The sequence below is a fragment of the Schistocerca gregaria genome, chromosome 4, assembly GCF_023897955.1.
Source record: "Schistocerca gregaria isolate iqSchGreg1 chromosome 4, iqSchGreg1.2, whole genome shotgun sequence".
In the NCBI taxonomy this organism is placed as follows: Eukaryota; Metazoa; Arthropoda; class Insecta; order Orthoptera; family Acrididae; genus Schistocerca; species Schistocerca gregaria.
This window is the reverse complement of record NC_064923.1, coordinates 723,841,518-723,859,506: the sequence shown is the minus strand read 5'-3', so window position 1 is coordinate 723,859,506 and position 17,989 is coordinate 723,841,518. Positions and strand designations below refer to the sequence as shown.

Below are 17,989 nucleotides of genomic sequence, written 5' to 3'. Positions count from 1 at the left end.
AAAATCATACAAAACAATGTGGCCAACAGACAAACAAAAATAAACTACACAATTCAAAATCAGAACGCTTTTTGAAGGTGCATAACTTTGGATTTTCTTGGAGATATCTGAAAGCAAAAAATGAGTCAAGTGTTTCAATACCAGAACAAAGAAATATCTTGGACTGTGCATAAATAAGAACCTAAACTGATAAAACAATTTTAATTAAATTTCCTTAGACAGTGATAAAGCCATCTCTCCTGAATGGGAAAAATGCAGTTGGTTCGGACATTATTTGGTTCAGGGCTTCAAAATATGTCCAACATGTGAGTAAGTATATATTTGGTGAGCAAATATATGTCTTTGTTTTCAAGCATTTGAGTGACACTTTCCCTGTTCTTTCACTTCGCGACAGTTTATCATGCCAACACTGTCAAATAAGTCAAAAGCTTGTCGTTGATGAAGCTTACCATAGGTAGTTCCTCAATTCTTTATGTTCTGATTTTTTTGTTTCTCACAACCTGACTTTCAGCGTTAGGTATTGGGCTAGGTGAAGTAACACAGTGTTGACATTTGATCTAGCGAGGAATTACCCTGTATATGCATATGTGGTCAAAACCAAGGCGCAATCATCCCAATGGAAACAGCCAAGAAAAAAAAATAAATAAATAAATAAATAAAATAAAATAAATAAAAATTAAAATTAAAATAAAAATTAAAAAATTGACAAGTTCTTTCACAGGTGAAGGTTCTTCTCACCGTTTTCTTCAATTACAAGGGGTCAGTGCACAATGAGTTCGTGCCTTATGGCTGTTGTACAGTCAATAAGGAATACTACCTGGAGGCTATGAGCCCTCTGCATAAATCAAGCCAGAAAAATGACCAGAAATGTGGCAAGATCATTCATGGAAAATGTATCATGATAATGTTCCCACTCACACCTCAATGCCTGTTCTCGATTTTTTGGCAAAAAACAAAAAAACATTATGTTGCTTCATCCACTGCATTCACCAGACATGGTCCCCTGTGACTTTTTATCTATTCCTGAGGCTGAAGAGAACTATGAAAGGATGTTGTTTCTCCACCACTGTCAAGATAGAAACAGAATCGCTGAAGGAACGGAACACCATATTGAAAAGTGAGTTCCAGAAGTGCTTCCAAAATTGAAAAAAAGTGCTGATGCAGTTGTATTATACACTCCTGGAAATGGAAATAATAACACCGTGAATTCATTGTCCTAGGAAGGGGAAACTTTATTGACACATTCCTAAGGTCAGATACATCACATGATCACACTGACAGAACCACAGGCACATAGACACAGGCAACAGAGCATGCACAATGTCGGCACTAGTAAAGTGTATATCCACCTTTCGCAGCAATGCAGGCTGCTATTCTCCCATGGAGACGATCGTAGAGATGCTGGATGTAGTCCTGTGGAACAGCTTGTCATGCAGTTTCCACCTGGCGCCTCAGTTGGACCAGCGTTCGTGCTGAACGTGCAGACCGCGTGAGACGACGCTTCATCCAGTCCCAAACATGCTCAATGGGGGGACAGATCCGGAGATCTTGCTGGCCAGGGTAGTTGACTTACACCTTCTAGAGCACGTTGGGTGGCACGGGATACACGCAGACGTGCATTGTCCTATTGGAACAGCAAGTTCCCTTGCCGGTCTAGGAATGGTAGAACGATGGGTTCGATGACGGTTTGGATGTACCGTGCACTATTCAGTGTCCCCTCGACGATCACCAGAGGTGTACGGCCAGTGTAGGAGATCGCTCCCCACACCATGATGCCGGGTGTTGGCCCTGTGTGCCTCGGTCGTATGCAGTCCTGATTATGGCACTCACCTGCACGGCGCCAAACAAGCATACGACCATCATTGGCACCAAGGCAGAAGCGACTCTCATCGCTGAAGACGACACGTCTCCATTCGTCCCTCCATTCACGCCTGTCGCGACACCACTGGAGACGGGCTGCACGATGTTGGGGCGTGAGCGGAAGACGGCCTAACGGTGTGTGGGACCGTAGCCCAGCTTCATGGAGACGGTTGCGAATGGTCCTCGCCGATACCCCAGGAGCAACAGTGTCCCTAATTTGCTGGGAAGTGGCGGTGCGGTCCCCTACGGCACTGCGTAGGATCCTACGGTCTTGGCGTGCATCCGTGCGTCGCTGCGGTCCGGTCCCAGGTCGACGGGCACGTGCACCTTCCGCCGACCACTGGCGACAACATCGATGTACTGTGGAGACCTCACGCCCCACGTGTTGAGCAATTCGGCGGTACATCTACCCGGCCTCCCGCATGCCCACTATACGCCCTCGCTCAAAGTCCGTCAACTGCACATACGGTTCACGTCCACGCTGTCGCGGCATGCTACCAGTGTTAAAGACTGCGATGGAGCTCCGTATGCCATGGCAAACTGGCTGACAATGACGGCGGCGGTGCACAAATGCTGCGCAGCTAGCGCCATTCGACGGCCAACACCGCGGTGCCTTGTGTGTCCGCTGTGCCGTGCGTGTGTTCACTGCTTGTACAGCCCTCTCGCAGTGTGCGGAGCAAGTATGGTGGGTCTGACACACCGGTGTCAATGTGTTCTTTTTTCCATTTCCAGGAGTGTATATGGGGGTTACTTCAAAGGGGACAAAGTTGAATGATGAATAAATAAAGGTACTTTACGAAAAACAAAAATTCACATCACTTTTTGATCACACCTCGTATGATAATTGGTTATTAAGTCACCTAGTCACACGTTACTTTTAATAACTTCACATTTTATACAATATACTTATGAATAATTACATGCTTTTGTATATAGATGTAATGTACTGTACTGTTTTAGGCTGTGTGCAAGTACAGCTTTTCGATTGCTGGTAGTCAGTCCCCTAACAGGGTGTTAGTACAACCTTTAATTGATAAAATGAATTGCATTATGCTGACTGCCCACCAGACCAAATAAGTCACCCTCTTAAAAGAACATGCTGGTCACTTAGGAGTGCCACAGATGATGTAAAACTACCAAGCGGTCATGTGACCATGCATCATTGGTGTAAGTCATGACTGTGCCAGCTGGTTGTAGAGAATTAGTGCAGTAAGCTGTAATGTTTGCTCAAGTGTCCATAGCCACACTGTGAATAAAGTTGCACAATTTGTTGTTATATAAACCCTGACTGTCCAACGTGTATCCCCGGAATGGAGAACCACTCATCATCAGCAGAAAGTTCCACAGGACTGGAAGAAGGCCCATGTCATAGCAATCTATAAACATGGTAGAAAATCGAATGCACATAATTACCGGCCAATTTCACTGACATCGATTTGTTGCAGAAGCAGCAGTCATGCGAGACGCAGCTGGCCCTCTTTCTGCATGATATACAACAGGCTCTAGATTCTGGCTCCCAGGTTGATGGCATATTTCTTGACTTTCGAAAGGCATTTGACTCAGTTCCGCATTGTCGCTTGCTCCAAAAAGTGCGCACTTACGGTCTATCCAATGACATATGCGGTTGGATAGAGTGTTTTCTAACAGACGGATAGCAGTATGTTGTCCTGAAGGGGAAGACTTCAACGGAAACAAGCGTAACATTAAGTGTGCCCCAGAGCAGCATAGTAGGTCCACTGCTCTTTACGATTTACATAAACAATCTGATTGATGGTATTTACAGTGGCATTAGATTGTTTGCCGATGATGCTGTAGTCTACAGGAAAGTAGTGTCACATGAAAGTTGTGAACGAATCAATGAGGATTTGCAGAAAATAAATGTGTGGTGTAATGACTGGCAGTTATCTCTCCATATTAGCAAGTGTAACCTACTGCATATAACAAGGCGAAAATCCCCATTAATGTATGAGTACAAAATAAATGCCCAGTCTTTGGAAGCAGTTCCAAGAGTCAAGTATCTGGGTGTGACTATTCAAAAGGATCTCAAATGGAATGATCAGATTACACAAGTAACAGGCAAGGCAAACTCTAGATAGCGGCTTATTGGTTGAATCCTGAAGTGTGCAGTCCTTCAACAAAGGAAATTGCTTTCAATATGTTAGTTCGTCCAGTCTTAGAGTATTGTTCGTTTGCATGGGACCCTTAACAATTGGGTCTCATTCAAGAGATTGAGGAGGTCCAAAGAAGAGCAACAAGATTCGTGACTGGTACATTTAGCCATCACGAGAGCGTTACAAATCTTATAGATAGTTTGAAGTGGGATACATTTGCAGATAGATGACACGCTAAACGGAAGAGGCTGATCACTAAATTCCAAAGTCTGATCTTCACTGAAGACATAGAGCATATATTATTACCACCAACTTTCAAATCGCGCAATAATCACCACTCAAAGATAAGGGAAATTAGAGATCGTACTGAGGCGATCAGACAAACGTTTATAAAATGATCCAAACCAGCAAGGATCAGAAGTGAGTGTCACTCTTTATCAATAACAATCGGTTTAAAACCTGACAGGAATTACTAATGACAGTGAATGTAGGTTTTGAGTGAACATGGCAAAGCGAACTGCATGCAATGGACATTTGCAGTCAGGTACCTCACAGAAGACCATTGATCACAGTAGAATATGAAGCTGTAGGTGGGGCCACAAATACGACTGGCTGCTGAATCGCCCTATCTTAATCCTACAGATACAGAAAATGTATGGTACCATTAGGAACAGTGGGTGAAATACAGCAATCAGCACACTAACAATCTCACAGCTCTGTGGAATGTAATCCTCAATGAATGTCATCAGCTAGATGTAGTATACCTAAACTTGTGGATTATCTTCCCAGCCAGATTGAAGGCACTGCCAAGGCTAGAGTCAGTGTGAAAAGATATTAGTGTGGAATCTCTCACGTGTTACAACTAACGCAATTTTATTTATTGACAAGGCAGATGACTCTGTTGCTCATATGAGATTGCATATTTTGAGACAATTTTTGTTCTCCCATAAATGAGAATATTATAGGTTCATAAATAAAGTAGTGGAATCAACTCACTCATTTCGGTCTGCATATTCGCCAAATGTCGCCTTGGTGTACACGCAGACAGAACATTTCTTCCTTTTACAAGTGGCCAGATGCTTCATCCCCTTCTTGAATTGGTTGTTCAGTGATGCACTCTGCCGGGCAATGAATTTCAGTTCTGAAACCTTAAAAAGCAAAAACTGAATGCAGATGCCAAAGTTAAACACTAATATGTTATAAAAAAAATGGCAACCATAATCGTGAAAAGTAATAGCTTTAAGTTGTGTATATAAAATGACAAAGATATGCAAGATAAAATACACGAACATAAAAATAGATGAGGGAAAAATACTTACTTCCTTCTCCAAGCCACAAACATTTTGACTAATCCGCTTCTTCTGCTGAGATAGATCAACCAAATAGTGACCAACGCCCTTCCTTTCTTCTTTCAGGGTCTCCTTGAGTTTCTCATTCTACAACAACATCAATGCTTCATTTAAAGCACTATGGTTTGTTATCCAAATGGCAACTCAGAATAAGATCAGAAGAAAATTTTATTTCAGCATCTACTTGTTGTTTAAAGCATCCCAGAAAATTAATTCATTTTGATGAGGGTATATCGTTTATAGCCTGGAATTCGCGTGAAATGATTTAGACACTGTGAAAACCTCAAAAATAATGACCAGGCAGGACTGAAAACTGTCTCCTGCATGTTAGGAATCCAATATCCTAATCACTCCACTACTTAGATCACTGGGAACCGCAGCCCATGATAATGGAATTTGACTGTTGTGAAATTACTTCTAAAGCCCCTCCCTTTACATCGAAGTGAACACAAGTGAATGTGCAACAGCAAACAAGAATTCTCTCTGGCGTAAATGCTGCTGCATGGAGTTTGGTCACACACAGGTCACATTCGCAAGTATTTTCTTGTCATTTCCTGGGTGTCAGTTTTAGAGTGTGACATCAAAGGAAGTTCATGTCCTCTCGGCTTCGGCACTAGTTTCAATGATAGACACAATGCATCCACTTTGCCACAAGTGACGCTTCTTGCACACGAACTGTTGTAGGTGTTTATTGCAAGTGTTTTTTGTAGTGATGGTGTACTTCTCTTGACAGAAGAGTACAGACCACACAGGTGCTTGTGGGATACTAAAGATCCATACACAAAAATGATGTTTGACAAGAAATTGCTGAAGGGATCTGTTTTAACATTGCAGTTTAACTACTATTTTACAAAATTTAAATAAAGTAATGGAGTGTGAAATTGTACACACTTTCTCTTCCATTTGCTCTAGTGTAAATGCTTATTTGCAGGTAGAAGTCAATGAATGTGCACACAAACAAACCCCTGCGCAATGCTTGTGAATTTGCATTCGCTTGTGTTTACTCATGTTCACTTTAGTGTAAAGGGGGCTTAATATTACCTGACCCATGGTCAGTAAAAAAAAAAAAGAAAAACTTGGCTATCATTTTATTAGAGTTCTTCAGATTTTAACGAACAAAAATATTTAAGACACCCACAAACATTCTTCCAAGAATGTCAAGTATTTGCTGCCACATGCTGAAAACTTTTTGATGGGCACCATTGAAAACTAAGGAAAACTGAAATAGCATATACAGAAATAACAGTTTCACATTCACAATCAGAATGCCACATAGGTGGGACTAATTCATTTACACCCATTATATCAAAATAATTCTCCTATTCCTTCCGAATTAACAGCGTGTTCTGTTCAAAAATTACTTTCACTTGATATAGGATATTTACATGACTACTTTTCTGATAATGGTGTAATTATTGTTAAAGTGTAAGCAATACAAATTGAATTAATTTTGTACAAACTATCAATTTTGCTAAACTACACCTACATCAAACGAAAAAGGCTCTATTGAAGAGCAACATTCACCTGGAGTTAATAATGCTTTGCAGGTGTTAAACTGTTACTTTACAATGTTTCTATGGTATAAAAGACTACTCTCATCTAAAACTTATTACAAAATCATGGGCATTCAGCTACTTTACTACTGGTATGTCAAGCTTGTGTTTAATGATGCTATTATATGTCTCCCCTTACGTAATGTTAATACCCGCTTAAGCAAACAAATACATAAAAATAGATACGGCAGTCGCAAATTCGCCATAGAAGACATCGCCTGTAGAAGTGAGCTACCACAGAGGAGCTAATGAAAACTGTGTGGGCATGGCGTGGACCAGATGCAAGTATGCTGCCTAGAACAGAAATATAAGTCACAAAACTGAAAGTCCCTTCATCAGAATCCTCAAAAAAGAACTATATCTATAACAGAAAAGACAGACTAGCTACAACTGTATCAGAAAGACGAGGTAATTCAGTCACACATACAGAAAGAGCAAGGGAATAACGTAAGAGCATTTAAGAAAGGAGTAAAAAAAAGAATATTCAAAGCGGAAATGCGACGCCTCAAAGCAGTTTCTTACTGTTGGAAACATATATTTAATTATGTCTTGAGCACAACAATTTCCCAGAAATATTTATCATTAATCTAAGTTCCAACTAAACATTGTTGATGAACCCTATTATTGGATAACAAACTACTTTTCTTCCATTTTATCGTAGATCTTGCTCAATCTGTCTTCTGTTTTATAAATATGCAAGTTTTGTTGCTAATACTTTTGTCTGATAGTGTATAATATCATGAATATTACTTCCAAACTTTTTGTCAACATATCATATAAATTTGCTACACAAATGTGAAGTTCTGTGTATTTCTCTTTTCAAAGAAGTGAAGTAACAATTTTTTAATCAACTAAATCAAAAATAATATTGTGAAAAAGATAACAAAATGTGTCATTTGAGGTCCAAAAGTGCTTCAGTCTCTTTTTCACTGCCCTGAGTTATTGCAGTTTTGCTTTCTCTGAAACTGCCTGCAACAGGTAATAAAGAGACACCTTCAGTAAATATTTCAAAGACCTTGCTACTGTGGTGATACTGGTTCCCATCAGATCATCGAAGTAAAACACTGTTGGGCTTAGCTAGCACTTGGATGGGTGACAGACTGGGACTGCTGCGCACTGTTAGCAAGCAAAGTAGCAGCTCCGATCACAAAAACTGACAACGGCTGGAAGAGTGGTGTGCTGACCACATGGTCCACCATGGCTGCATCCAGTGATGTCTACTGACTGAGGATGACATGGCAGTCGGTCGGTACCACTGAGCCTTTCCAAGGCCTGTTCGAACGCAGAATATTTTACAGTAAGTATCAAAAGTACAGGGTGGGCCTAAAGTCTTTGCGTAATATCAATATATACTTTACAAAAACTACAGTACTTACAGGTTTGCAGTTTATGGCAAATGTAAAAAAGAACCACCAAATTTTTGTTACAATGTCAATAAACTTTAACAATTGCACCATCTGTTGCTTGAAGAATATCTAATTGATATTTGCCAACTTTTGACAACATTCCTTGTTTAACACCACCAGCAGCATCTATTATCCTTCTCCTGAATGTATCCAGATCAGGTACTTGTATAGTGTAAACCCTGCATTTTATGTAGCCACACAAAAAGAAACCCATAGATGTTATAGCTGGTGATCTTTCTGGTGAGGCAGTAGGATTGTGACTTGCCAGGAAATGTTTCGTCAAGAAAATTTCTAAAATTTAATCCCCCAACGTGATAGTGCACAATTTGTTGCAAAATCAAATCAGGCTGCAAGTCACTCATTTTTGGTTCCACAAATGGTTCTAGCAAATCCAGATAAATGTTAGCTGTTACAAATTTTTAACAAAAAAGAAATGGCCAATGACTGTTATGCATTAAACAGCACAAACATTCATTTTAGGAGAATCCCTAATGTGATCTATAGCAACGAGTCAACTTTTCGAACCCCTTACCCTCACACTGTGTTGTGGATAGTAGCCTCATTTCAAAAGCAAATTCATTGAATATACTTATTGCTAGTGTCAATTTGTGCTGATATCTCAGTCAGAAAAGCTGTTCAACAAGTTTCATCGCCTGGTTGTAATGTGTGTCTTATCTGGCTGGACCTTACGTACATGAAGGTGCCCGCAGCAAAATTTCATAGAATTCGGTAGGTGTATGTTGCTATGGCCCACCTACGATCCTTGACCCCTTGCTTTGTCTTGGGGGCTCGAGTACTTAAACTTATCCATAGTCCATCCACTCATTAGTGATTAGTACTTTTGACATACCTAGGTGCCTGTAATGACCTTATGGTTTATCTGGTGTAACTGTGATGTTCCACTTTACACTGCTCCAGATTCAATGTTTTGTAAGCATATATCCAGATGCCTGGACTCATGTCCATATGCACAAGGTAACTGTGATACTGCAATAATGTAGGGCGTGTTACATTTAATGTGGGGCCTGCCAACAATGTAACACAAACAGAATGATGAGAAGCAAGGTATACTGGAAAGCTGGATATGGACTGCAATGCAATGTACAGTATGTGTTGCCTCACTGCTGCTGCTGTACAAAAGTCATTACTGTAAAAAGTGTGATGACTTTGTGTGACAAAGCAGCATGCAAAAGAGGTTCCCATACAGTGGATAAGGAATCCAGCATAGTTTGCGGTAATGCTCCCCATTATCAGACAAGAAATTCTGGATATCAGCAACAGTCTGTGTTGGTGGTGTCCAGACTGTTCTCTGACCTAGAACATCCCACATATGTTCGACCAGATTTAACTCCGAAGAGTAAGCTGGACACTAAGCATGAGAAGTCGTCATTTTTCAGGTGTGCTATATGGTAGAACATTACCATCTGTCAAATGAAACTCACATGCATACACTTGTACCGTTGCAAAATTGTGTACAACATGGAAGGGGCCAGGTCAAATCCTGGTGGTGGAAGAAATTTTCATAGCTATTATTGAGCCAGAAATGGGAGGACAGATTGTGGTGTAAAGTACTTGACCAGCAGGCTTAGTGCCAATGTCCTGGATTAAATTGCACTGTCTCACAGAGTGAGGACATGTGATAGTGCTGATGATGACATGTCTATCGGACGTGACGTTAACACCATTTTTATTTTTATTTTATTTTTATTTATTTATTGAGGTGTTACATTTCAAGCGTATTAATCCAACTGCATTCCTGCTTTGCTGATGCAAGTTGCAACCCTCTGCTGGTAGAAGGCTCTGAACTGTAGCATGTAACAGGGTGGTGTGTAATTTAATTAGGTTTGTGCATGAGAAACAATGTTCTGTAATTGAGTTTATAACTACAGAAAAGTGGCCCCAACTGCAACAGAAGAGACTGAACACCTGTCAACAATTTCTTTTGAGGACGACTGATTCCTCAGCAACAATGAGACAGGTGATGAAAGCTGGGTTCACTATGTCAAACCAAAACACAAGGGGGTCATAAATGGGGTTCCACCACAAAATATCAACACTGTCACAAAAGTTCAAGATCATGCCATCAGCAGGTAAAGTCATGTTCACAGTTTTATAGGATGTTCAAGGTGTAGCACATTTGGAATTTGTGCCTAAATAAACCACCATAAACTCTGTAAGATACTGCAAGACCCTCAGAAATCTGAAAACATGAATTTGAAGAGTTAGTCCACACATGGAGTTCATCCTTCAGTATGACATTGGCACAGCACACATGAACTCTGCAACACCTGTAACAGTCCAACTCTCGGGATCATCACCGTCATCATCATCATCCATACAGTCCTGCACTGGTCCCATTCATACACATTCGAGGCCTTCATTCTTATAACGAAGGATCAGCGCAAGCAGAGGTGAAGTTGCAGCTGTGTAAACGGAAGTCATACATTCTACAGTGATTGTATCAACCAATTGGTCTCTCATTCAGAGAAATGTGTTCATTGCCAGGGCGGCTGTGTTGAGAAATAAATATCTGGACATTAAGAGCACGGGTGCAGGATGATGATAAAGCTTGTTTTATTTTAAAAGTTTTAACGGTTTGCACACAAAAATTTGGAGGCATTACTTTGCAGCACACCCTTGTATTTCTTATTTTGAAATGAGTAAAGAGAGTTATCCAGGATTGTGAAGACCATGCGTCAGATGTGGCTTTGTAGAAGCACAAGCCCTGCAAGAGGGAACTGGGGCTTGGTGTACTAACATTTTATACTCATAAGGCACCTAAGAAACGTTGGATCGATTTTTCTCGTGATTTTCCGAGTAGTGCGTCCTAATATTTTAACCACGTGAGGTGTTAGGTGTCCTCGTTCACCTCACAAAATTTCGGACAAATCCCTGACCCCACGGTCGTGCCGTCTCCTTGTCAGATCAGACACAATCCACTCACGACGACACGTAACACTGTTCGGACCACGACTGACACTAGCAACGTACTGAGAACACCGCTCGGGAGTTGCTCGCGGTCAGTCGCCACGACGCAACCTGCAGTTTCCGCTAGTGCCCGCATTTACGTTCGAGCGTGCATTTTCCACGGTGTTTCCATATTTTTGTCCAAACCCTGTATTTCTTGTGACTAATGGCACATAAACAGATGAAAATTTGTGTCACAGATGCTGCAGAAGATGGGAGACAGACCAATTAAAAATGGCTGTGTGCAGAAAACGTTTCCAACTTTGAGAACATCACGCACTGACCGGAGACCACAGGGGAAAGCAGCGACAAAGATGCAGAGTGTCGGGGTGGAAGGAGGAGAAGTGACGCATACGGAGCTGGGCAGGGGAAGCGGTTGGGCGTGCAGGGTGTCCGTGCACTGGTGGCGTGACGCCGGGCCTGGCTGTGGGGAGCAGTCGCAGCGGCGGCTAGACGCACCTCCCTCTCGAGGCTGTCCTTCTCGGCCGCGATGGCCGTCACTTGGCGCACCACCTCCTGGCGCGCGCGCTCCAGCCCGCGCCGCGTCGCCTCCGACTCCATCGCCTGCCGCTTCAGCTGCAACACATAGCACTCACACTCTTCAGCTGCACCGCCATTCGTTGCCAACACTAACAGGCACCCACGTTTACAAAGGTTCTCCCCAAAAGATAAGGCAGCACGTAATTCACTCGGCGAATTGTTTATCGCGGGCAGCAACGAGAACTGTGAAGAGGGGGGACAGATAAGAAAAACGTCATCTGTTACCCCCTTATCCGTATCTGCAAGTATTTTTATCCGCACGTGAGAATGTTAAAACTTTGCAAACTACTTCATCCCTAACAAGTTTGTTTGTGTGGACATCCTCCGCAGCAAGCAGATAAAGACTTGTTTTGCAAATCAAACTGCCTTTTCCTGCTGCTAGTTACTTTACTTATCCCATACGCGTTTCGCCGCCTTCTGTTCTAAGGCATCACCAGTGGGATCTATAACGATACAGTTTTGTTAGCTATAGATTATCAAACAGCTCACTTCACGATTTTTTGTAATTTACAACTGATGACGCCTTAGAACAGGAGAAGGCGAAACGTGTATGGGATAAATGGCAGTTTGATTTGCAAAACAGGTACTTCATGCCTATCTGTACTCTGAAGACGGCCTTGCGCCTAGCCTGAATAGTCGTCTACTGAAGTTGGATCACGTAATTTACTTTCCGTGGACTATACGATGCCAAAACCCCACCACCCTCTTGAATTCTTTAAAGAATCAGACTTCCGTACACAAAACAGCTTCAAAAGATGTGTGCGTTAAATATTTTATGTTAGCATACAGGCGAGAAAAAGTTTGGAAAGGGTGAGAAATTACGTTTGAAGTTTGTTGGTAGTCGCTTAGTGCTTTCGTTATCGACCACTGGATGACAATAACGTGGGGAAATTGTGCTCAGTTACAAACAAAAGCTATTTTTCCATACTCTCAATGTCTATGGCGCCATATTTCCTGAAGTATAACAATTTTGCACGTGCATTTGTAGGTATCTCTGGCTACTGTTCGCAAAATACGTTGCGTACAGCGTTAGTAGCGAATAATTAATAAATTAGAACGTCCTGCGTATTTGCTGCAGGTTTATCACATGAACAAAGAAAATTTAGTAAGTCATAAACTATTCCATTCAGTTCGAAATTATGTAGGGAATCGTTAAGTGGTCTCAAGATAAGGTAACCAATATGAAGTTGCGTGTGCAAGCTATTCACGACAAGAAATTTAGGAAACTTACAGAAAAAGCTTCACATCATTCGAAAACAGTTCCAATAACTAATATAAAATTTGCAGAATGAGTAGTGAATTTAACAGATATAGTTTTTTGTCAACAACAAGAGGAGTTGCGTAGCAAAGGTTTAAAACACAGTATTCCGCAAAACTGTAGCTCTAAGCAACTTAGCGAAGATTGAGTTACAAGTAGCACGTTTAAAAGAGAATGAAGTAACGGCCACAGCCTTGAAAGTAAGTTATTTAGGGATAATATAGCGCTAAGAGAGAAAACGGTTTATTATAAGAGATATGTAGATGATATTATAGCCCTCGTGATAGGTGATAGAAAAGGCATCAATGATTAATTAAATGCGCCGAATGCTATGCAAAAGCAGATAATATTTGCAGTAGAAATTGAAAGTAACAATAGTAGTGTTAACTGCTTAGACCACACTATTACTAAAGCAGCCGGCCGTGATACACTTAGCGTTTACAGGAAACCAGTAGCTACAGATGATGTTATCCATGCGCAATCCAACCATCCAAGTATAAAAAGTCATATTTTTACTCAATGATACACAGGCTCAAAAAAGGCTGCCGTTGCAACGGAGCAGCGTTAGGCATGTCCTCAAGTATATAGCCTGTAGCAATGGTAATGATGCGGCCACGGTGGGCAGGTTGTATACAAAAAAGGATGAGAAGGAAAGGCCATCTAACAATAATAGCAGTAAAAAGTATGCTCCAATGACATATCAGGGCCGGTTTCTGACAAAATAGACCCATAATTTCGTAAGTGGGTCTGGCACTTAGCACGAAAAATAGTTTGCGTTCGAAATTTAGGCACACGATTGAAGACAGCACTGATAAATTAAGAAACACAGGGGTATACAGATTACAATGTGGCGGGTGTGAAGGCTTTTATCGGGGCAAACAAGTCCGCTTTGGGTGACCGTCTGCGTGACTCAACCCATAAAACTGCTGATATGCAACAATGTATGAAAATCTTGCATAAAGCACCTAAAGGAAGCAAATTCAACGTTTTGCAAAACATCGAAATTTACAAAAAACAGAAAGAGGTCTCCAAGCAAATTGTTGAACGACCAATTAGAATCGGCGAACCATAATTTCTTTGACTTTTTGATGCGGTGCTCTAGAGATACTGTGCGGCCTATTCACACACTATGAAGGGTGTTGCGTATCTCTTATGATCGGAAAACCACCTATAGAATACTACCAACGTCATTTATCGGTCACCTTTTTTTGCAGGGCGTGGCCTGCCATGTTAAGGTAAATGCTTGTTATGAGGCTTGACGTGTAGTTGGTCAGCCTAGCCAGTAAATCTTTGCTTGATGATTACCACTGCCCCCCAAATGTGTCTTCGTCTCGTTTCTATATTCCACAGATATATTTGTGTATGGTCGGCCAGAATGGGTGTTTTCTTGGTATCGTAGTAATATGGTTTTCCCATTACTCCCCATTCAGTGAGATGAATGGACGGAACGAGTGCCATGCCGATGGGAGCGCACGGTTGTGCATCTCGGTACGTATGTCTGTCTCTCCCTACGTTCCGGGTTTGTTTCTGAGTTGGCATTCCTTACTTTCACGTGCTTACGCAGGTATTCATAGTCGGTCCGTTCTACGTTCATAATGAGGGCACAGTCGGTGAGAGCCTTTTATAGCAAGTTAGGACTGTTTTGGCGCTTAAAATACCTAAGACCGTAGTGCCGAGACAGGTAAGGCCCAGCATACAGGTTTTAATCACTCGTCACATTGTATCTAAGTCATGTTATGAACAGCTTACTATGTGTGTTTTCCTGACTTCCATATATCAATAAGAGTAAATTATAATACGTAGTTTTGTATGGCGCTAATATGGATAATGCCTTTGCTTCAGATGTTTTTACACTGTAGCTGACGTACTTTATAGTATGTATAGTATGTACAGTAAGTGTATGCATGGGTATTGGATTAGCAGTAATAGTAAAGTTGTATTGTAGCAGTAGCGAGTGATTATACCGTCGGACTGTGTGTGCATTGCTTGGACAGCGCTATCTAGTGGCCGGTTGTGAACCATTAGAATCGCAGCGGGTATACCTGCGCGGAATAGGGCAGTGCGATGCCGACAGTTGGTCGAGCAGCGGTCATGTACCAGATAGTTTTATCTTGTGGCTGCGGTTTTACATATCTTATGGAAAAGAATGACCATGAGAGCAGTTGTTTTATTTTTTGTGACAATGATTTTATATCAGCCGGTCTGCCTCATGTATCGTTATATCCAAATGGTTTAGAAATGTTAATCTACATTCAGGTATGTGGTACTGTACTAATAGTAATGCATATAGTGTAACTCATGTGAGCCCTCCCTCAAACCTGTCACGTTGTATCTTCACAGATCCTATGATGGCACCTTTAGTGTGTTGAAACCGGCTATCCAGTAAACAGTATTTAAGCGATCGTGGCTTTTGAATTATTTCTACAACAGTGTGATCGCCCCACTACGCACTGTGTGTTCACTGCAAAAAACATGATAATTTAAGTCATTTCGATAAATGATTTGAAAATTAAAAAAAAAAAACTACTACAACCGACGAAATTCGAACCCACAACTTCCTGCGTGCAAAGCTGTTATCCTATCCATTACACCATACAACCAGACTATTTACTGCCAACTTTTTAACGCTCTTGAGTATCGCACAAAATTCCGATTTTTTTCGTCAATTGTTCACAAATGGGGGCTCAGCAAGAAGAATAACTTAGTGAATGACACATGAGATCTTCACCTACATCACCGAGCAGATAGTTTCAAAACGTCGATCGCACAGCTGGGAACCTCTCCTTGTATGTGTGAACAACGTACAAAGAAGTACTACACGTTAAAATAGTCTGAGATGTCACCATAAATATAATGCGTTAACGCCAGTATCAACAACATTAACAAATAGACATTGTTGTTCTAACCAGCAAATCATGTTGATAATACCGCCAAAGAAATAGGACTTTCACTTTATTAACAGAAATAGAAGCACATTAAGAGCACTCTATATAGGTATCTAGTAAAATTTGGTATTGCATCCATACACGTACTATCACCGTCCTTACCAGAGTCTCAAGTGTACTGCATAACGCACAGCCGCTGAAACATAATCAAATGTAAATACAACTGACTGGTCGGGCTATTATCTATTCGTATAAATTAAAGTCCTCCTCCGCGATTTTCTGTCTGTGTCTGAAGTCTAGTCCCAGGAACTACTGTGGGGATTTGTAAACGGTTTCCACTAATTGACAGACTGATTCACGGCAAATATTGGTGCATAAGTTCATAGAGTTTTTTCCGTAAGTTTAATAAACACAACAGAGAATTCAGTCGTCAATAACATACCCTCTTTAACTATTTACAACCGTCTACCAACGATGAGGTAACTTTTCGATTCTGCAACTGTAGACAACACGTGGTTTTGAGGTGAAGAACTCGTCGAGCCGTGTGTGGAGCGCATTTTCATTCGGAAAGGAAATTCCTTGAAGGCTCTTCGATACACAGAAGAAAAGGTGAAAATCTGAGGGCACAATATCAGGTTCCCAACCCATTTCCCGTACAGTGTTTTTTATCAGTCTAGCAGAATGCGGGCAGGCGTTGTCGTGGAGTAGCATCACTTTACGCAGTCTTCCTGGTCGTTGTTTTTCGACTGCGTCTGCAAGGCGTCTCAGTTGTTGACATTAAAAGCCAGCAGTGATCGTTACACCTCGGGGAAGCAATTCGTAGTACAGGTGCATTGCATTCTCTCTTTGTGGATGCGCACAGGTCCCTGTATGGAGTGTTGCTGTTTTGTCTGGGCTCAACCATTCCTTTCTTTTCCTCATGTTGTCGTAAAGACACCATTTCTCGTCACCACTAACGATACAGAATAGGAATGGCCGGTGTTGTTCACGAGTCAGTTGATGAGGAGCAAGTAGAGATGCACACATGGCCACCTGCTGATTTTTGTGAATTTGGCTTTGTTTATGCGATATCCATGTACCCGATTTTTGGATCTTCCCCATCGCATGCAAATGTCATAAGATGGTGGAATGACAACAGTTCACCACATCTGCCAGTCCTTTACTACACTGATGCGGATCATTGCGGATTAATGCGTTTCAACGATCTTCATCAACTCCCGAATGTCTCCCTGTGGAGTGGTCACTAATGTAAAAACGATCCTCCTAAAAACTAGAAACCCATTTTCCTGCCGTGCTCTGTCCAGTGGCATTGTCCCCATACATGGCGCAAATGTTTCTAGGTGCGTCGACCGCTGTCATCCGAGTATTGAACTCAAAACAGAAGAATATGTCGGAAATTTTCCGATTTCATTACTTAGCATTCCATTTTCTAACGTCCACAGCTCCACTTAATATCTCCCAATGACGAAATGACAACACGTAAATTCAAATAGTGACAGTGACTTACGAATAAGAAATGACCACCGATAAATAACCCCACAGCAACCGGAAGATAACATGCAAAACAAAAACGCTATGAACTTATGCACCAACCTAATAGTTTATTACTGCTACGCCAGACAAGTTGTCTGGCCGTAGATATCCCTGTGAATAACTAATATTTTTAAATAAAAACTTGTTTGCAATTGTGTATACTGGATAAAGGCTAACAAAATGTGTAATTAGGAGCTTCTGCGTGTTTATTTACCTGTCTGTAGGCCTCGTTCTTCTCCCTCTCCAGCTGGTCTTTCCATTGTTCATATTTCTCCTTTTCAGTCCGCAACTGAAAACAATAAATATTGTTATTAGATTTTTTACATGTTTCTCCTCTGATGAGCTTAATTTTTATCGGCTGACATTATTATTCACTTTGTACCATATAAGTAAACTGGAGATTGGTATCTTAAGACTTAACGTAACTGATTCTTCTAAAAACTGCAACTGAATAAATGCAATTACATTTTTCCAGAGGCGTTTCGCCTTCGTTTGTTAATGCATCTTCAGTGGCCGGAAATAAGTAT

General features: G+C 41.3%; 1 protein-coding gene across 6 annotated transcripts in view; it reads right to left on the bottom strand.

Moving 5' to 3' along the window:
- LOC126268155 (uncharacterized) overlaps nucleotides 1-17,989 on the bottom strand; it is a 694,665-nt gene that overhangs the window by 20,740 nt on the left and 655,936 nt on the right. For 4 of the 6 annotated variants that reach the window (XM_049973701.1, XM_049973702.1, XM_049973703.1 and 1 more), the window contains 4 exons: nucleotides 17,677-17,751; nucleotides 11,706-11,822; nucleotides 5,291-5,407; nucleotides 4,968-5,119 (listed from right to left, as the gene is read on the bottom strand). In XM_049973701.1, the coding sequence (XP_049829658.1) occupies nucleotides 4,968-5,119; nucleotides 5,291-5,407; nucleotides 11,706-11,822; nucleotides 17,677-17,751 (461 nt within the window). The remainder of the gene's footprint in view (nucleotides 1-4,967; nucleotides 5,120-5,290; nucleotides 5,408-11,705; nucleotides 11,823-17,676; nucleotides 17,752-17,989) is intronic. The other 2 variants (XM_049973704.1, XM_049973706.1) reach the window with 1 other exon arrangement.